Below are 21,396 nucleotides of genomic sequence, written 5' to 3' on the forward strand. Positions count from 1 at the left end.
AAGGATTTGCCCAACTTCACTCTGCAGCTAGGGCCAGAACTGGACTGGAATCCAGGCTCCTGATCCCAGGCCAGAGCTCCCTTTGGAGCCCTCCCTGCCCATGCTGGCATTAACCCCTTCATGCATGAGTGCTCCATATCTCCAGTGCAATTTTGCTTTCAAGGGTGGGGAAATGGGTGTAATCCTCTTGTTCACAGACAGGTAGTGTGATGGAGTGGTGAAGAGCATGGGTGTTGGTACCTGTCATGCAATAGCTTGGGCACCTTTTAAACCTCAGCTTCCTCATCTAGGAAATAAGGATCATTGAAGTATCACCTATCCAGGGCTGTTGCGGGGATTGATTGTTATGAGTAAAGCATTTAGCACAGGGCCAGGACACAATCAGCACTCAATAAATGTTAGCTACGATGTCCATCCCCATCCCATCTCTGCAGGGCTAACTCAGATTACCTTTTCACTTGGCAGGTGGTGACTTGCCATCTAGAAAGGAAAACCAGGAACTGACCACAGAGCCACAGCCCACTGTGGCTACTTGGTGCACCAGGAAGAGAGGCCCCTGGGCCTGCCTGGCTTCAGAACTCAGGTCTCAGCTGATCTCAGTGGTGCCTCGTCTCCCCCAGATATCTTACACTACTGGGCCTGGTGGTAACCATAATAATAAAAAGCCACCATTTGAGAGTTTAGCCAGTGCCAGGCCCTGTGCTAAGATCTGTAGAGGTGGAATAGTCTGCCCTCTGCTCCCCGCCACCCCAACCATGCACACTACCCATGTGTGCTTCTGGAGGCTGAGACTGGTTCATCTGTCCCCAGTCATCACAGTGCCTGGAGCGGTATCTCACCTAAGAATTGTGTTCCTTCTTTCGTTCCCTGTTTATTGGCATCTCCTACTGCCAGGTATTATTTTAGACAGAGAACAAAACAAATATAAATTCTTGCCCTTCTGGAGCTTACATTCTGGTGGTGGAGGATGGTGGTGCCGGCAAGGTATAAAGAGGAAAACCTTGCAATAGTAGATAAATTTAAAATTTTTATTAGGGTTCTCTTTGCTGCGTTTATTTACATGAATCACTTATACCGCCCCAAGGGGGCCACTCCTGGGCATTCAAGGGGGTTGTGTGTCAGGCGCGCAGGGCGGGGCACAGCAGTCAGGAGCCCAGTCCAGCTGTGTGAACTTGGGACATTCACTGCGTCTCTCTGAGCCTCAGTTTCTTCGTTGTCATTTAGGGAAATCAGAGCGATTCCAGCCTTCCTGGGCTGGTGAGAGGATTTCATTGGCCCGTAAAGAGAGTGCTTTGTCTTCGGGGCAGCCCGGACAGGGACAGACGTGAGGGCCGGAGGGAGCTGCCCGCTGACCCACAAGAGCGCGGGCGCGGGGCTTTTCTCGGTTACACAAGGCCGCCCGGGTGGAAAGCCACGGCTGGGGGGCGCGCATCTGTCGAGGGGGTAAGGGGCGTGGGGAGGCGGTCAGCGCAGCCAGGAGCCACGGGACGTGAGTGCGCCGCTGCGGCACTGCCCGAGGTGGGGCACGGCGCGGCGCACGGGGGACCGCAGGGCGCGGCAGAGTCGGGTTTCAGAGCGCGGGTGACTCAGGGCGCGGGCCGGATCCTGCCCGCCGCTGCCGCTGCCGCTGCCGCTGCCCCTGCCCAGCGCCGCCTTTGTTCCCGGCAGGAAGGGCGAGCGGCCCGCGCGCAGAGCCCGTCGCCGTCCGTGGAGCTCGGCGGCCCGGTTCCCTCAGGGGCTCGCGGAACTGCGGGATGGCGCAAAGGTAGGACTCGCTGCCCCGCGCCCCGGCTCCCCCCGGCCCCTCCCGGCCGCCTCACCTTCTCTCCCTTCGCCACTTCTCGCAGGAGGGACACGCAGTGTTGGCGCCTGCTGTGGCTGCTTTCCATCTCCGCGCTTCTCCCCGCTGTCACCCGGACCCGCTCCGCGACAGGTAAGCGGCCCGGCCCGAGGGTGGCATCGGCTACCTCCGCACCCGGGGGAAGTTGGTTTTGGCTGCGGGCGCGGCTGCGGTCCGCGCCTCATTCCTGGACATAAAAGGGAGTCCTCGCCTCTCGGTGCGCACGGGTGGTTCTGCCACGGCTTCCCCGGGCGCTGCCGGGGGTTCGAGGGGCGAATGGGAGTCTCTGAGCGGCCGGAGCGGGTGTAGCGCTGTCCGGGCACCCGAGGTGTCTCAGCTAGGCGCGGCCCTTCCAATCTTGGGCAGAGGGGGACTTTGGAAGCCCAGTGACAGCGCCAGCGGCTCCGCGGGGACAGTTAGCTCCAGCTCACCCAGGGCCCGCGCTCAGGTCGCGCGTGCTGGCTGGTTCATTGTAAGGGCAGAGCTGGTGCCCTCTCTGTACACAGGTGCGGAAGCACGACCGCCAGCTGAGACACCTGGCGCTTTGCCGCGCAAGAAATAACGGTACTGAATTGCCCTGATGCCTAACTTAGCCCTGAGTTACCTGGAGAGTCCCATCCATCGTGGGCAGTAGCTCCATGTGTGATGGGAAGAGCTATGGACTGGGGACCAGGGGATCTGGTACCTTCTGTTCCCAGGCCTCACTTTCCCCACCAGGACCCAAAGGCGGTTGTATGACTAGTGGAGTCTGAGTTAAAACAGTTTTGAGTTAAAGTGTGTTCAGGCTTCCTGGGCTTGAATTGTGGCTGTGTTAGGTGCCATTATACAATGAATTTCACCACTCTTTGCCTCAGTTTCCCCATCTGAAAAAGGGGAATACTTAGATGACCTTTCCTCCTAGGAATGCTGTGAAGATTAAAAGAGATATTAGAAATAATATGCTTTCCACACCATGGCACATACTGGGTACAAAATAAGTGATCGAAACTACAGGTTGATCCTTGCAATAGCTGTGTTGGAAAGCAATGCAGGCATTTTTACAGAAGAGGACACTCAGGGTGAGAGAGGCTTAGGAACTGGCCTGTGCAAAAGGCAGGGCTTGGGCGCCAAGGTCTCTAGACTCTGGTTCTTCCCTGCTCAGCCCTTTCTCCATGCAGTTTTGCAGGAGAGCTACCACTCTCCAAATAGTAGCCTCGGACTGCTTTTGGATTGAGGAGATTAGTACACAGTCTCCATAGAATAAGTGTGCTGGGAGACAGGGTCTGGGGTGGGGGGGGGGAATGGACACAACCTCTGTCTCTGTGAAGGAAACAGGACTGTTGGGTGGCCATGGTTAACTCTTTGTGTGCTGAAGGAAGCCTGGGACAGCCCAGATCCTTGCCTCCTTGGGAGCAAGACTCAAACCCAATGACAACTTTTCCTGCCAGAGCATCCAGCCTGGCATTTCTTGAAGACCAAAGGGCAGCTGGAGCACAGTTTTGGCTTCTCAGCACCATGGCCCGTGTCGGAACGTTGCAGTTTTGCATGTAATATAAGGTACTGCCAACTCAGCGGCAGAGGGCAGCTTCAGGTTCTGTGGTCTTTGTGAACTCTGCTGCAACCCCACCCCCAAAATGAAGAAGGTCTGGGGAAAGAAAATTTGGTGTTTCTTTCTCCTCCTGCGTTTGCAGGCTGGCTCTCTGGATGCCAGGTCAGGGCTGTTTTTCTAACACAGAGGAAGTCCTGTGCCTATCCTTAATGTAAAAAGGGAGTGCCAGGAAACCCTCAGGAGAAGAATGAATGATTGTAGTGTTCTAATTACTGGATAGATTTTTGGTTTTCTCTAAAGTTAGGAATACCCATTACTGATGGGTGATTGATGGATATTCAGTGTCCCTCGAGGGGAGAATCTTCCTAGACCTGAAATATCCTCCTGCAAACTAAATCTGGCATGGAGTTTAATAAGGCTAACACTTGTAAACCACTTCATATGTGTGATATGTTCATCCTTCATTCACCCAATCATCACAATCACTCCAGGAGCTGGGTACTGGGACTGTGCTTCAGATGAGGAAACGTGGTCCAGAGACCCCAGGCTTCTCAGCTCCTGAGGGTTTTCTGGCTCACCCTGTTTAAAGACACCCTTGTCAGTTGGCCCCTTGTCCCTCGCATCAATCCTTGTGCCCCTAGTGGGTGAGGGCTGAGCTGGTAAAGTTACAGTGTCACTGGAATGCCTGCTCTTTTAGAAGATAAGGAAGTTGTTGTGAGACAGGGGCAGTGGTGTCATAACTAATTTGCTCCTGATTACAAAATGTTAATATGTGCAAATGATCTACTTTTCTTTAAACTGTTTTATTGTGAAATATAACATCTGTTCAGAAAAGTGCACACAAAAATACAGTCCCATGATTTCTCACAAAGCAAACTTTCATGTAAGTGGGTCAAGAAATGGAATAGCCCCCAGAAGCTCTCCTGTGCCCCTTGGCTGTGATTATTCCCTCCCTCCCCTCAGAGGTAACCATCCCCTTGACTTTTATGGTGATTCCTTCCTTCCTTTTAGAAAATAACGTTAGTACCTAAGCATGGATCCCCAAATTCTGAAGTTCAGTTTTTCTTTTTTTTTTTGAGCTTTATACATGTGGGGTGTCTCCTTTGGTGTCTGGCTTCTTTCCCTGAATATTAAGTTTTGAGATTCATTTATGCTGTTGCATTTCACTGTAGTTAATTCATCTTGCTTTCTGTACAGTATCCCACTGTATTAATTTACTGTCCATTATTTATCCATTTTTTCCCAATGACATTTGGGTGGTTTCCATTTGGGGCTAATATTGTAGCGTGTCTCTGACATGCTGTTTGTCCACGTCTGTTTGTGCACATGTGCACACATTTCCGTTGGTTGTACACGTGGAAGTGCGGTGCTGGCTGACAGGGTAGGCAGGTCCTCCAAAATGAACAATAGCAGCACGGCTTCCACTATGGTTGTGCCAGGGCTCACGGCCGTCAAGCTGGTAGGAGAGCCTCTGTTTCTTCGCCTCCTCACCAGCACTTGGTGTTGTCAGTGGGCTTAACTCCAGCAGTTCTAATGGGTGCACGTTAGAATCTTACTGTTGTCTTAATGTATGTTTTCCTGATTATTAAGTCGATTACCTTTTCGTATATGTATTGGACATTTGGATATCTTGGTTTACTTTTTTAAATCGAGGTGAAATTCATGTAACATAAAACTAGCCATTTTCATAATGACAATTCAGTGGCATTTAGTACATTTTCAGTGTTGTGCAGCCATCATCTCTAGTTCCAAAACCTTTTCATCACTCCAAAGAAAACCTCATTCCCATCAAGAAGTCCCTCCCCATTCCCCCCATCCCCACTCCACCAGCCCGTGGCAACCACGAAACTGCTTTCTGTCTCTATGGATTTGCCTGTCTTGGATATTTCATATAAATGGAATCATACAATATATGACCTTTTGCATCTGATTTCTTTCACTTAGCATAATGTTTTTGAGGTTCATCCATGTTGGAGCATGTATTAGGACTTCACTTTTTTATGGCCAAATAATAGTCCATTGTTTACCGCAATTTGTTTATCCATTCTTCCATTGATGGAGACTTTTGGGCTGTTTCCTCCTTTGGGCTATTATGATTAGTGCTTTTATGACATTTGGGTACATGGATTTGAGTACTTGTTTTCAATTATTTCAGTTGTATACCTAGCAGTGGAATTGTGGGATTATATCATAATTCCATGCTTAAATTGTGGGGAACTCCTAAACTACTCTCCACAGTGGCTGAACCATTTCACATTCCCACCAGCAGTGTACAAGGGTTCCAATTTGTTCATGTCCTTGGCAACACTTGTTATTTTCTACTTTTCAGATTACAGCCATCTTAGTGGGTATGAAGTGGTATCTCACTGTGGTTTTGATTTGTATTTCCTGAATGACCAATGATGTTGAGCATCTCTTCATGTGCTTCTTGGCCATTTGGGGGAAACTCTGAATACCAGTCAGGGCACGTTCAGGTTTACCCTCTAATCATCTCATTCTTGCTGGTGGCCAGCTGATGTGCTTTCCTGAGTGAGAGAGAAGGGGGTAAGAGTCACACCTAAGGGCTTCCCTGGTGGCGCAGTGGTTGAGAGTCCGCCTGCCGATGCAGGGGACACGGGTTCGTGCCCCGGTCCGGGAAGATCCCACATACCACGGAGCGGCTGGGTCTGTGAGCCATGGCCGCTGAGCCTGCGCGTCCGGAGCCTGTGCTCTGCAACAGGAGAGGCCACAACAGTGAGAGGCCCGCATACTGAAAAAAAAAAAAAAAAAAAAGAGTCACACCTAAGATTTTACATCACTGGCCTCCCACCTTAACTGTTCCCCAGCCTGTAATGAGCTCATGTTGCTCACATACCATTAGAAGTTGTGATGAATATGAATGATTGTAGTGTTTTAATTACTGGCTAAATTTCTGGTTTTCTCTAAAGTTAGGAATGCCTGTGGTGGCATAATGTCCTGCCATTATATGTTTTACAGCAGAGTTAAGGCTGAAAACCCCTGGCACACTGAACCACACACAGCTCCCCATGTATATTTGGGATTTTGCAGTCTCCTTGACTTTGCACAAGGTGTGATGAATCTCCTTGTCTAAAATACACCTCCCTCGCCTTGTTTCTCTCTAGGGCCTAATTCTACCTCCCAGCTTAAATGGCACCTCTTCCAGGGTGCCTTCCCTGGATCTCCCCAGCTAAGCTTTCTCATCACTAACCCGCCACAGCCCTTCACCTGTCTCTCCAGGCACCAGCCACTGTCCCCCCTGTACTGACAGTATGTTTATTTCTCTCTCCTTCCTATGAGAGCACCTTGAGGGTGTGAATCATCACTCATTCATCCAGAATTGGCCACGTGGAGCTTGGCCATTTTGTCATTATGATAAATAGTGCTGCTGGGAACATCTTCAGACAAATGGCCTTTGTTTTCTTTTGGGATTATTTCCTTTGACTAGATCCCCTCAAACAGATTTGCCCATCAAATAACAAAACTAGTTGGATAGTTCTTATTATCTATTTAGATGGATCTTTCTGAGATACAAATTGAATCATGCCACTCCTTAGTTTAATTGCTCTCTCTGGGTTCTCCACGTACCTAGGATGGAGTCATGCTCCTTGCCCCCAAGTACCCCTTGTGGTCAGGCCTCTGCCTACCTCCTGTTCTCTACTCACACGATGTCCCTCTTGACTTGGGCTAACACCAGCTGCTCGCTGGCAGGTTTCTGGATGAGATATTCACCGTCCCACCTCTGTGTCTTTGCGTGGGCCAGTCCCTTCTTGAGAATGCCTTTCCCCTTTTTCACCTGGCACCCCCTCATTCATCCTTTAAGATTCCTCTCTGGGAAGTCCTTCTATTCTACCAGGCATGTTGAGTGTCTCTCCTCTGGGCTAACACTGTATATCACCATCTCTCAGTCACAGGGCTTCCCAGACTGGACCATGATCATTCATTACTTGTCTGCCCCCACCGCTACACAGGAAGTTCTGTGAGGTGGGGACTGGGCCTTGCCCGACTCTGAACCCCAGAACCTAGAGGGCCTGGCACAGAGTGGACACTCCCCAAACTCTTTCAATGAATCAAAGAGGGAATGAATGGGCAGGTCCAGACTGTGGTCTAGAGAGAATGTACCGATTTATCATGTCCTCTGCAGTGTCTAAGTCATCCTGAGTCTTCCATGGCTCTGCCAGCTGTGGAGTGGCCATGGCTGAGTAATCAGGGCACGTTATTGGGCTTTTAGTTTTCTTTTCTTTAATGACTTTAATAACTGGTTAGGCTGGAATTTACACTAATGTTACTTTGCTCTTTATCTTTTTTTTTTCATTACATCTATTTGTGTAAACAATTTATTTTCTAGCTTATCCCATTCATCTTATTCCTGAAAGCCTCTATTTTGTCAAAAGCTGCATGTTTATCTTTTTGTGCTAGCTAAATATATGAGCTTATTTTCGAGTTTTCTTTGAGTGTCTACAACTTGATCCATTTAAAATGAACCATTGATTAAATAGATTACATAGAATGTATTCTGAGGTCAGTTCTCTTCCAAAGTGGTACCTAGGATTCCCTGAAATACTAATTAAAATGTAAACTATTCCTCCATCCTAGTATTGCTTCTGGTTATCATATAAAATTTTTCTTTTAATAATAAAATTTTTTGTGGAATCTTTATACATACTATTGGTTGCTTTCTTGTGCGTATGTGTTGTTTTTAAAAAATCCCACATGGTCTTGATAATTGTTGCTTTGTGACGTGTTTTAAAATCTGGTAAGGGAAGTTACCCCTGCTTCCTCCATTAAGCTATGAATTCCTTAGCATAGACTGATTTATCACATAATTTTCTCATGATATGATTGGATACTGAGAGTGTCATAGTGGTGGTGGGCAGGTGAGGGTTATAAAAAGCAAGGCAATCTTAACAATAAGATTCAATTTAAGACATTAATATGCAGTAAGGAGAACAGATGAGCAACTAAGGCTTCAAAGTCGGAGGAGCGGCTGTGGGGCCTGAGCTATTGCTGTCGACACAGAGCCCAGGGAGCTGAGGTGGGTCAGAGGTGTTGGAGAGGCCCAGTTTGCTGACTGACCACCTTCCTCCACTACCCCAATTCAAGAGAAAAAAGTCTAGGGTTAGAGCAGAACCTGGAGAAACCCCAGACCTCTTCCTGGGCAAGATCTAATGAGGCAAGAATGAGGCCTAGGTCACCTATTGAGTGCAACCCACCCCTTACCTCCAATCAGAATCAACTCAACCCAACCCAACCCAACCCAACCTAATCCAGTGTAATCCATCCCAACCCAACTTTATCCAGTCCAATTCATTTCACACTTGTTGCATGCCATGGATGACTTAAAGAACTGGACAGGGCAGAAAACAGTTCTGAGGGCCCTCATATCTCTCTTAAGTGAGCAGGACCCTTGACTTCAGGTGTTAGGGCAGCGCCTTTTTTGGTTTGGGGAGCTTGGCTAGAGTCTGGCTTGCAGAGAGCAGCCCTGCCTTAGGTCTGTCTGGGAGTCACCCCTCCTATCACTGAGGGACTCAAATGAGGCCCAGATTAAAAGCCCCCTCCACCACCAAGAGGTCTTTGCAACTAGTCTCCTCCCAAAGCAAACGTCTGCTGAAGTCCTCAAAACTGTCTGCCCTGTTCTGTGTTTTGGCTACTACTATAGATTTCTGTCTTCCTCCCATATCTCCTGGCTGCCTGCCCTCTCTGAGGCCCACTGGGATAGGTGGCAGAGTGACTAAAGAGCCCCACTGGACCCAGTGCCCATCCTGGAAGGACTCACAGTCTAGTAGTAGGGACCAGTGTGCAGCAGCTGGCTTGAATGCTGTGGACCTTGTCCTAAGTGTCCTAATGAGGGTGCAAGCAAGCCTCTTCAACACTAAAGTAGGGATGTCCATTTCCACCAGAAGGTGGAGGAGGCGGAGGGAGGTAAGCAAGCTTTGAAAGAAGAGATTTATATTTTTCAATAACATTAAAATATTTTGATAATAAAAATAATAGTCATTGTAAAAATCTAGGTTGAAAAAAAAAGGAGTTTAAAAAAGTCGCATATTTTCACATGACTCAGAGATAAATCCTGCTAACATTTGGTGGACTGTTTTTCAAGTTTATCTTCTGTGCCTAAATATGCACATATGTTATAATGCGAATAGATCATTCTGTACACTGTATTTTGTTGCTTGGCATTTTTTTCCTTAACAATTATCTAGATACTTCCTCTGGAACATTGAATATTCTTCCCTAAATCCTTTGTAATCGAAATAGTATTTCATTATGTGGATGTCCCATAATTAAACTAGGCCTCTTTTAGGCCTTTAGGCTGTTTCCAATTGTTTACGTCCATAAACACTATTGTGATGACCCTATTCTTGTAGCTCTGTACTTGACCATTCCTGTGACTATTTCCTAGCACAAATTCCTAAAAGAAACTGTTGGGTCTAGTGCTTGCCCTTTTTTTTTTTTTTAAGGCTTTCATTGCATTTTTTTGGAAAGGCATAGTAATTTATACTCCCTGCAACAGCATAAGAGAATACCTACCTAACTTACCGCACCTTTGTCCACTGTTGCTATTTTTCTAACTGAAAGGAGAAAATGACAACAGCGCAAGGGACAGTGCCAGCATTACTGCTCCAAATTGCCCTTAGTTAAATGCAGTTGGGGATTCCTCCCTCGCCCCTACCATTCATTCATCCATTTGGCACGAGCCTTGTGGTAGGGCTAGAGGAGAATAGGCTTTTTCAGGAAATTAGAATGCAAGAGCTCAGGTCACAAGGACCTTGGTGGTTCTCAACCCTGGCTGCACCTTAGAATCACCTCGGGGATTCAAGAGGAATCTGAAGCCCAGTCCTCTCCGCGTCCAGGATTCTTAATATGCCTGGGGTCCAGTCTTGGGCAGGTTTCAAAAACTCTTGGTGTGATTCTAAAGTGCAGCCAGGGTTGAGAACAAGCAATGCAGTCCAGTGGCTTCCTTTCAAAAGTGACAATCCTGAGTCCCAGAAAGGGAAGGTCCTGTCCGTGGTCGCAACACAGGTGAGAGGCAGAGCTGCCACTGGACCCCAGAACCCACGTCCTGGGTTCAGATCTCAGCTCTGTTGAGTGACCCGGGGCCGGTGACTTCTCTTATCCATGTTTTCCTTATCTGTAAATTGGGACAATAATTCCTACTCTGAGGAGTAATAAGGGAAGCATGGGGCCTGTAATTGTTGACCAGTTCTGTACCTCTTTCCTTCCTGCTCCCACATCTCTGTGAGTTCCTTGAGGGCAGAAACCCTATGTTATTTATCCATGTTTCCTCAGCATCTGATGTGGCACCAAATGGACACAATGAGTGTTTGAATACATTCAGGAATGAATATTCAAAGCCTGGGACTGTGGAGATCTTAGTGAAAACCCAGCATTAGGAACCCTGGACCATAGCAGAGTCTGTGTGAGCCTCCAGCTCTGCTGGAAGACCACCCCCAGCCATTCACTGTGATGATTGGTGATGATGATGACGATGGTGCTAATGGTGGAGGGGCCAAAGCAGGTGGGAGCAGGGGCTGGGTGTAACAGATACGTCAGGGATGGAACACATTTCATGAAAGAAAAGTGAAGGTATGCCTTTCCATTGCTGGAAAGTTATAACCATTGCATCCTGTAGAACAGAGAGTCCAAAAGCTGATGACAAACTACACCTAAATTCATGCAGTTTCAACAGCGTCACACAAAGAACCATCTGAAGTTAGGTGAGCCAGCTGCTTCTCCCCTTCCAGCTGCACAGTCTTAGTGCCTGGCTTGTTCTGTCTTTGTTTTCAGAAAACAGGTCTGTCTCCTGGCCTCCATTCTCTCCACCCACCCCCTATATTGCAGCCACAGGAGTCTTCTAGCTGCTTGCCACTCAGGTGTGGTCCACCAACCAGCAATATCGGTATCACCTGGGAACTTAGTAGAACTGCAGAATCTCCAGTCCCACTCACAGACCCAATTTATCGGAATCTGCCTGTTAACAAGCTCTCTGGTGATTCACATGCACATTAAAGTTTGAGCAGCAGTGTAAAACCAGCTCTTATTATGTCACCCCCTGCCTTAGAACCTTTTGTCATCTTCCTATGCTAACCAACTGTGGTAGGCAGAGTACTGGCCCTCCAACTGTGTCCACATCCTAATCCCCAGAGTTTGTGAATATGTTAAGTTACCAGACAAAGGGGAATTAGGGTTGCAGATGGAATTAGTATTGATAATCATCTAACCTTCAAAAAGGGAGTGGCTCCTGGGTTACCCAGGTGGGCTCAGTGTAATCACAAGCGTCCTTAAAAGTGGAAGAGAGAGGTGAAGTGAGAAGGACTCGACTAGTCTTCGCTGGTGTTAATGATGGAGGAAGGGGCCACAGCCAAGGAATACATGCAGCCTCTAGAACCTGGAAAAAGAAAAAGAAAAAAAAAAAAGAATTTTTCCTCAAAGCTTCCAGAAAGGAGCATGATCTGCTTAATTTTTATCCAAGATCTGTGTTGGACTTCTGACCTACAGAACAGTAAGGTAATACATTTGTGTTGCTTTAAGTACTTAATTTGCAATAATTTATTACGCAGCCATAGGAAATGATTTTAACACTCCTTAGCATGGCATTTGAGACCCTCTGAAGTCCTACCAGTGTGCTGTTTTGGCCTCATCTCCAAGAATATCCTTCCTCTTAGCCTGATCTCAGAGCTCACAGCCCCCAGGGTGGCTGGAATGTCAGGGGGTGGGGCACCCTGCGAGTCCAAGCTCAGATTATTCTCCCTGCACCCCCAGCACCTAACCCCATGTCTGGCTCTGGCAGGTACTCAGTCAATGCTTGTTAAACGAATAACCCAGTGGAAGCCTGCTATATTCATTCAGGTCACCACCAGCCATGGTGGGGCCCCAGTACCCTGGAGGCCCTGGAGAGGCTCTACTTTGCTGTTCCCCTGCTCTTCTGTCTTGGGCAAATCACTGGCTGTCTTTGGGCCTCAGTTTCCTTATCTGGGAAATGAAGGGGTTGGACCAGGTGAATCCTAAAAGCACTGTTAGCGGGAACATTCCAGGATATCTGAATTCACTTCACCCAAACTTTGCGGCGGTTGGGGGAGGTGATTCAACTCAGCAGCTCTCAGTCCAGTTCCCATCCTTCACTGACATCCTGTTCCATGGGTCAGGATACAGAACTATGCCCAGTGGCTCTGTGTATTTGGTACAAAGTGGAGACCACAGCTGCTCTCCTTCCCTGTCTAGTTAAAATGCCAAATTGCTCACTCTCCCACAGAAAGAAAAAGGGAGGGAAAAAAGAAAGCATTTCTCACTGCAGAGTTTTTCCACGTGACACATTTTCTAATTTTATTTCAGGCTTAACTGTCTAGAGTAGATGGCTTCATTTCAGCGTCTCCTCCTCCCCTTTTATTAGAATATGAGCTTCCAGTTGAAGAAGTGGAATGGTTTTTCTTGTTTAATATTTGCAAGTGTGGGCTGCTATCAAACTATGGCTGAATGTCCTCATTTTCTCTGCTGAAGGAAGTGCTCTCAGGTGCACAGCACTAAGCTAGTGGTAGGATTCCTGGGGTCTGGACCCTCCATGGGAAGCTTGACCAAGTCACTTCTGATCTTGGACTCGGAGACTTAATCTGCAAAGAAAGGAAAAGGTTGGGTCACCACGGAGACTGTACGGCTGATTGGAAGAACTGGTTGGTGGGCCCCGTTTCTAAGAATTGTTTTGTTTGAGACTTTATTGGAATTGTGTGCACCTAAATTTATATCTGCCATCAGCTTTGTCATCTCCTCACTGTCGCTGCAGTGCATGGATTGGTTGAGAAATTTTTAGCACTTGGAAAGAGGGTTGTAGCATTGTTTCGAAGAAACTGATTCTGCTCCTGCAAGGTCTGTTGCATCCAATCTCTTCCTTTCATCCCTTTGCCCCACTGGGTTCAGGCCTGTGTCGTGCTCACTAAGGGACTGTCACAGCAGCTCCCTGTCCTGGCCAATAGGTCCTCCCATCTCTCTGTCCTCTGTTGCATCTTCTCACAGCAACCCGAGTAGCAGGTCCCATTATGTCACATGCCCTTAAAACCCTTCCCTGCTTTCCCTTACAGCACCTTAAATTCCAGTGTCCTCCGGCTGGAGCTCAAGGCATCTTCTCCCCTCCCAGCGCTCCCGGTGCCCTGGCTCCAGCTACGGTGCCCTGGCTTCCAACCACGCTGAATTCCACTTGTCTCTGAATTTGCAAGTATGTTCCCTCCTCCTACCTTTGCTAGCGCTGCCCCACAGTCTGGAATACTCTCCCTGCCCTGTTGAAATCCTCTTTCTCCTTTATAGACTTGGTATTCAAAGTATGGTCCCTGTGCCAGCAGCATCAGCACCACTGGGGAGCTTGTTAGAAATGCAGCGTTCCCCGGTCCAGCCCCAGACCTGCTGCATCAGAATCTACACCTTACCCCGGCCCCTGGCTGACGGGAGTGAAACAGAAGTGAGGGGCACGCCTTGTAGCGTGGTGGTCAAGTGCTGGAGCTAGGGGTCAGGCAGGGCTGGTTTGGTTCTAGGCTTTGCACGTACTAGCTGGTGACCTTGGACAATTTACTAGTCCTCTTCTAGCCTCAGTTTCCTTATCTGTAGCGTGGAGATGATAATAGTACTTATCTCAGAGTTCTTTGGATGAGTACATGGAGTCATGTTTACAAAGCTCTTAGCACAGTGCCTGGCACACCATGATCCCTCAATGAAGGGTAATGGCCATGGTGACGAGGTTCAACCTCAGTGCTAACTGACATGGTTCCTAAACCCTCCTATGGCCTCCCTCAGCACTGCTTGTACCTGGTTTCTTCCATCAGAGTCGCTTGCAAGCCCATCTACCTAAGGATGGGGAGAGCCGGGGCAGTGCCATTCATTTTCAGGGTTCAGAATCATTGACCTTCCAGTGCAGGGAGATAAGCAAGGACTTTGCAAGTATGGGTGGGTGAGTTGGATAGAATTAATGCCAAAATTTCTAGGTATAAATGGTCATCCTGCCTGTCATAGCCTGGTAGGTTTTTCATTCACTCATTTGTTCACTCACTTTTATTTAATAAATATTTATTAACTGCTTACTGTGTGCAAGTCAGTGTGGTACATGCTGGCTATAAAATGATGAACAAGATAAGCGTGGTTCCCTTCCTCATGGAGCCTAGAATCTAATGGGGGACATAGACACTAAATAAAGGGTTGTAGAAAAAAAACCCTAAATGTCTATAAACAGTAAAAAGTGTTATGAAGAAGTGCAGGGAGAGGGGCTTCCCTGGTGGCGCAGTGGTTGAGAGTCCGCCTGCCGATGCAGGGGGCACGGGTTCGTGCCCCGGTACGGGAAGATCCCACATGCCTCGGAGCAGCTGGGCCCGTGAGCCATGGCCGCTGAGCCTGCGCATCCAGAGCCTGTGCTCCGCAACGGGAGAGGCCACAACAGTGAAAGGCCCACGTACCGCAAAAAAAAAAAAAAAAAAAAAAGTGCAGGGAGCTATGAAAGCACATGGCTGCCCACTCTAATACTGTGGTGTCAGGAAAGTCTCCCCAAGTTGTGACACTTAAGATGAGATCTGAGGTGTGAATAGATTTAGCCAGGAAAGGGGGTGGGGCTGGTGGGTTAAAAGAGGAGTGGAATGTTCCAGATAGAGGCAACAGGATGAGGATAGGATGGAAGCGGCCGCTGGTGTGGCCTGAGCAGTCAATTCTCTGAGCCTGGTAAAGGAGGGGAGGCTGGGATGGGACAGGACAGGATGGGACGGGGCTGAAGTGGGGGGTCTCCAGCGTGAAAGCAGAACCTCTGTCCAGTAGCTGCTTTCCCGAGCCTGGCCCTGGGTGAGCATCTGGGCTTCCACTGCCCCTTGGGTCCTGCCCAGTGCTCATAGCCCAGGGCCCATGGGCTGAGAGCCTCTGGGTGCTCTTTCCTGCCCTGCTCTTGCCTCTACTTACCCGAGAGTTTATGGCTTCAGGGAGGGGCACAGGGTCTCCACCTCTGTGTTGCCCAAGAGAAGTGTGTATGAGAGACTTGCAGTAGAATGATAGGGAAGCAGGGCTGAGTGAGAGCCTGGAGCAGAGTCTCTGGTCTTACCTTGGCCACCCAGAGCCTCCCAGGCCATCACAGCTGCCTGGCTGAAAGGTTGTAAAGGTCATACGAGAAAAGGATTCTAAGAATTGCCCTCTGCAGTTAGTCTCCAGTTAGTCTTGGCTTTGAAAAGCTTCTTCCTGTCTGTGAAATGAAGGGGTTGGACCAGCTCTGAGGCTCATCCAGATCTTATATTATCTCTTCTGATTTCTCTCTCTGGATCTCTGTATTCAGAATGTGTATCCACAAGCACAGGCAGAATTCTCTTGCCATGGAACAGAGAGGTCTTGCGGGGGAATAACTTGGGTGGGAAGTTCTTAGATGTTTTCACATGGGAAGCAATTCCTTTAGAGATGGTGGGAGATGGGTGATTCATTACCCACTCCTGTCCAGGCCATTCCTTTAGAGACCTGCTTCTCAAACTGAGTGTGCTCGTGGTCCTTGGCTGTGTGACAGCAGTGTGCAAAGCCACATTGTTTATTTCCTGCATCCATTTTACTCGGCGGTTGATAACTCAGCGAGTCCAGTAGGAACTGGAAAATAATTTAGAATATTTTTATGTTAAACAGCCCACAATTATTACGGAGTGCAAAACTTAAGTGCTTTTAAAGATAGGGCAGGAGCCTTTAATTAAATTTCCAAGCTCTGGGGGGCTCTGGCCAGACCCAGGCCCTCAGGTATAGGGTCCCCTCTCTCTAATGGTGATGCTTTAGTGGAGACGATGTTATATATAGATTTGAGGTCCCCAGTTCGTGGGGGAGGCTTGGAATTATGGTAGCGGGTACAAGAACCCATTCTTGTATAAACGTTTCCTCCATCAATAGTTACCTAACGCACTTGTGTGCGGACGGGGCTACTGACATGTTTGTTTTTTTGCTGTTGACAAGATGGAGGTCACTGTTCACCATAGCTCTTGTACTAGAACTTTCAGGTCCACAAGGAAAGGAACTTGTCTGTCACTGCTAGATCCCCAGCACCTAGAACAGTGGTGCCATACAGCATGTGCTGAATAAATGCTAGTTGAATGAATAGATGTGTGTGTGTTGGTGGCTGTAAGAAACTTCCCTCCTCAATCTGCATTTACCTTTCCAGGAATAAGTGTGTGGGTGCATGAGCATGGGAAGGTTGGGTGGAATGTGAAAAATGCTGTTCATGCATATGCATGCGGGAGACTGGCCAGTCCCACTCAAGTTCAAGGTTTCTAAGAATCTCTTTGGAGGCAGCCTCCTACCCTGTGTGGTCCATGCTCCTTGTGGGAGAAGCACAGTTCACCATTCATGCACCTTGGGTAGCTGGGGCTCCTAAGCTCCCTTCTTAGGGTCCGTGGGTCCCCCAAATACCTCGCTCCCATCAAAACCCACTGGGGACCTTGAGAACCCAGAAAATGTTGGACTTTCAGGATCCTCTATTCTGGCTCTCCTAAATTACAGAGGGGAAGATGGAGACTCAGAGAGAACAAGGGACATGATGAGAGTCACACAGCCAGAATTTAGAAGAACTGGATTTAGAACTGGGTTTTCTGATGTCCAGGTGGGTGGCATCACACCGCCCTCAAATTCCCAAGTTTTGCTGCTGCTTGAGTGTAGACATGTTGTCCGTCTGTCCCATCCTCAGGGATGTGGGAGGAAAGACGGGGGACAGGAATTCACTTACACTGAGGGTCTCTTCTGTGCCTGGCAGCGTATGGTTAGAGCTGAGCTTTGGGAACATCAGCTGGACTTCAAATCCCAATTCTTCCATTTATCAGCTGTGCGACCTGGGCAGATTGCTCAGAAGGAGGGTTGGTTCCCTATCTGGACAGGGGGTAGTGGAGGTCCCACCTCCCAGGCTGTGTGAGGCACTCAGAGTAGAGCCCGAGAAGACAAGCCCTTGGTGGGTGAGAGCTCTCCCTGAAACCATGAACCACACCCTGTGTACAACAGCGTCACTGGGGAGCTTTTAAAACATGTGGAGGCCTAGGCCTTCCCCCTAGAGGTCCTGATTGGTATGGAGCCGAGAGTCAGTCTTCTAAAGCCCTCAGGTGGTTTTTCTGCCCATCCATGAACACAGTGCTAGAGCATACACGCCATGAGGGCAGGGGACACATCTGTCCTGTTCATCCGTGAATCTCCCACAGTAGCAGTGCCAGGCACCTGGTGGCTGGTGCTTGAGAATATTTGTAAATTAATGAATGAATAAACGGACAGATAAATAAGATGTGCTCAGCACCTGACATTACCCTGTACCACCACCCTGAGAGCTGGGTATTGTCATCTCTCTGTCCAGATAACGAAACTAAGGCTCAGAGGAGTTAAGGAACTGGCACAAGGCTAGTAAGTGGATGAGGCCTTGCGTGCAGGTCTCTCTGGCACAGAATTACACGTCCTTCCCCTGCATCTGCTGGGCGAGGCTCGAGGCTCATCCTCCTCAGGTGCCCCCGAGGTCACCCTCAGTTTCAGGCCTCCAATTAGAGGCATCTCCTGGTACGCACCTTGGAGGGTCTGGTTCCCTCTGCCATTACTCTGGAGGTGCACAGGCTCTTCCTCCAGCTAACATTTGGATGCCATCAAGCTGTACTTTCATCTAGATTAAACAAGAGTCAGCCTGTTTCAAAATATGGCTTCAGGGTCACCATCTGTTCTGGCTGTTCCCTTAAACTCAAATCCCATTTCAGAGCCAAATGGGGCTCCAGTATCCTGCAGAGAGCAGGTCTCTGCACAGTGGAGCAGGAAAATCTGTAGAAAGAAGCAGTGTGTTTGATAACAGCTGTAGGACAAATTTCTTATGTCGTTTGTTTCCCCCTACTCCATGGCATTGAGTTGTTATATGTGAGCACCACAGGCCCCACTATGCATCCATTCCTGTATTGGGTGCCTACTGTGTACCAAGCACTTCCCTGTGCCTCACCTTCTTAGGGCAGTGGGTGAGAGTGGCCTGGATAGTCGATAACTGTGGGAACACGATATGCTGGGCAAGTCACATCGTCAGTCTGAGCCTTAGTTTTCTCATCTTGGGGACACTGGACTGATGTCCTTCCCAGCTCTGAAGGTCACCCCGAGTCTCCAGGCCTCTATCAGCCTGTTCAGCGTAGGCAAGATTTCACAGCTCCTGCTGAAGCTGTGAGCTCATTCTGCCATCTGCTTCCCTGCCCTGGCTGAATTCATACAAGCTCATCTGTTGGGATGCCCTGGGCCGTTCCCAGGGCAGCTTGATTTTGCCCAGGGCATCACATGACAAGTGCTGAGAGGCTGCAGGAAAATATGTCTCCTGCTGTTGCCAAACGACCGCCTTCGCTCCACATTCCAAATCGCCCAATTCCACCCTCTGCTTGGCAAGGGAAAGGAAGGGGCCCGACTGCCGGGGCAGCAGCTCGAGGTGAAGTGGTGATGCCTCCTAAAATGGTCAGCGGCAGCCTTCCTCAGTAAACCTTTCAAGGCACCCCATTGCCTGTTGCATAAATTTTAGTCTCCTTGGCTTGACATTCAAGGCTCTCCCTAATCTGTTTCCAGTCTCCCGAGTGGAAAAGTGATTAAGAGTAGAAAGAGCTGGGAAGGACCTCAGATGACCCATGTGTGAGTCCCAACCACATCAGTCCAGCTCTGTGGCCTTGATCTCCTTCAGCCTTGGTCTGTTTATCTGCAAAATGGGAGAGCAATTGTTCCCACCTTATCAAATTGTCCTGAGAGTAAATGAGCTGATGTTGGCTTCACACTTCTAACCTGGCTTCATAATTCTCTCCTTTCTGTGCTAATGTTGGAGGTTACCTAAGAGTCCCATTGCTCCCATCCCCCGGGACTACCCACTTACCCCTCAGTTTCCTAACTCCATAGGTTTGCTTATGCTCTGCTTGCTCTACCGTGTTCACCTGTGCAGAGGCTTCCAGGCCCATCTCCATTGCCCTGTCCTTCAGTTCAGGCACCTGTATCAGGGCTCTGTGTGTTGGCGTCTTGTCCTCTCTACTAGTCTGAGAGCTACTCGGGGACCAGAGTCCAAGTCTTCTTGATCTTCCAAAGTACACCCCAGGCCCAAGTCCAGACAAGTGTGGCCACTGGATGCTGGTTGTGGGCAATGCCAGAACCCTGGACTGGGACCAGGATAGGGTGAAAGACAGGGAGGTCCACTCCTGCCTCCCTTTCCGAGATCCATCCTCCCCTTGTGGCTGCATTTCTCTCAGGGCTGGCACAATGTAAATTATGACTGAATTGCATGTGGTTAGCACCTCTAACTCTGTAAGAGATTTTATGGACCACGTGGTGTCAATCATGCGAAAGAACTCAAGAAATACCCAAGGACATGCCTTACTTAGAGACTTAGAAAGCTCCAGAATTACTTTCAAGCTCCTCCCACCATTGATGCCCCTCCCACCCCAATGCCTTACAACGTGGGGCTGGAGGTTGGGGTGTGGGGGGGATGCAGGAAGGAGCAGGAATCTTACCCTTCTTCTCCCAGGACCTCAAGGGCTGGCCTGTCCCACTCCATCTTGCCCAGTGGCCCCAGCTTATGCTCTAGCCCCCAGATAGGTGATGAGCAGCCTCTCTGAGGTCTCCAGCCAAACCTCAAGAACCTAATAGTATATCACGAGAAGGGGAAGCGTACGTTGTCCACAATCCCTACCCGGACCCTTGTTCCGGAGAGGCAGCTGTAATGCACTCTGAAGTGTAAGAGGCCAGTGTGTTTAAGATCGGCACTCCCAGCTCAGTTTGGTGGGTGAGAGCCAAGGCAGGCATTTTTCAGAAGGCTGGTCATTCTGCACCCTCTTGCTTAAGTGTCAGCCAGAAGGATGGAAGATCGCAGCCCTCAGAAAAGTTAACGTCAGGCCTCTGTTTGGCTATTAATATTATATTATACTTCAACAGTTGGATCAGATGAGAGCTAGGCTGTTAAGTGCATATTGAGCTAAATGGTGCTGGTGGGACCACTGGGACAAACAGCTGGCATTCCTTAGAGTTCTTTGTAATTGCTGAAAAAGACTGTATTGATTGTATGTATTGAGGACAATAAATGTCATATGGTAAGACAGGCATACGGTCACTCTTCTCCAGAATCCATTAAGCTCATTCATTCACTCATGTGTGCATGATTCGTTCATACATTCCTCCATCAATGCTCACTTTTTGCCTAACTCAGGCAAGCCCTGTGCTAGACAGGTGAGGGTGAAGTTGGGAGATATAAACATGAAACAGATGATGCCTGACCCCCGAAGGGCTCACAGGCTGGTGGGAAACATAGGCAAATAAACAGATAATAACATAGGAGTGAGGAATTGGAGCTTCCTGGGAAACTTACCAAAGGAGGGTTTCTTGGCAAGATGGGGTGATCCATTTGCAAGCATTTAGAAAAAAATCAACCCTGAGGCCCAGCTTCCCAGTGTGGCTGGAGAGGACTTCCCTCAGGGAAGGGCAAGGGGAAGGTGGGGGGGCAAGGGGAAGGTGGGGAGGCAAGGGAAGTAGCTATTGTTCCCCCACCTGGAAGCGTGGCTTCCTCCGGCTTGGGACAGGCTTGCTCTGGGGAGCAGCTCCCTTGGAGGCCACAAGCTTCCTACCAGCTGTAGAACCCTCGCAGACATGCCCAGGCCCCCTGGGCTGGACCTCCCAAGCCTCTCTGCATCCCACAGATCACCAACCTCCTCCCCCCAGCTGGGACCACGTGGCTGCCTCTCCCTGTTGTCAATCAGTGGAATCTAGTCACTCAGGGGACTCGGCCTCCCATCAGCCTGTCTGGGAGGCAGCTCGTTTGCTGTGGCTGTGCTGTGATCTGAGGGAAGCCCCATCGCAGCTAGGGCCCTGCCTAACCCTGTGTCCATAGAGAATGGACCCAGGCTGGGTCCACATCTTGTCTCTGCCACTTACTACCTGTATGACCTCATCCCTCTGCACCTCAATCTCTTCATGTATAAAATACAGGTAATAATACCTTCCTCACTGGGTTATTGTGAGTATGAAATGACTCAGTCCAGGCACCACACTTATAATAGGACTTGGCATACAGTAAGTGTTC

General features: G+C 49.0%; 1 protein-coding gene across 1 annotated transcript in view; it reads left to right on the forward strand.

The window, feature by feature from the left end:
• Window positions 1-967: 967 nt before the first annotated feature.
• COL15A1 (collagen type XV alpha 1 chain) overlaps window positions 968-21,396 on the forward strand; it is a gene marked incomplete at both ends in the record, with an annotated part of 69,339 nt that continues 48,910 nt past the window's right edge. The window contains 3 exons of the mRNA XM_079706684.1: window positions 968-984; window positions 1,308-1,933; window positions 3,268-3,410. Of these exons, the coding sequence (XP_079562810.1) occupies window positions 968-984; window positions 1,308-1,933; window positions 3,268-3,410 (786 nt within the window). The remainder of the gene's footprint in view (window positions 985-1,307; window positions 1,934-3,267; window positions 3,411-21,396) is intronic.

Source organism: Hyperoodon ampullatus (assembly GCF_949752795.1).
Source record: "Hyperoodon ampullatus genome assembly, chromosome: 6".
Classification (NCBI taxonomy): Eukaryota; Metazoa; Chordata; class Mammalia; order Artiodactyla; family Ziphiidae; genus Hyperoodon; species Hyperoodon ampullatus.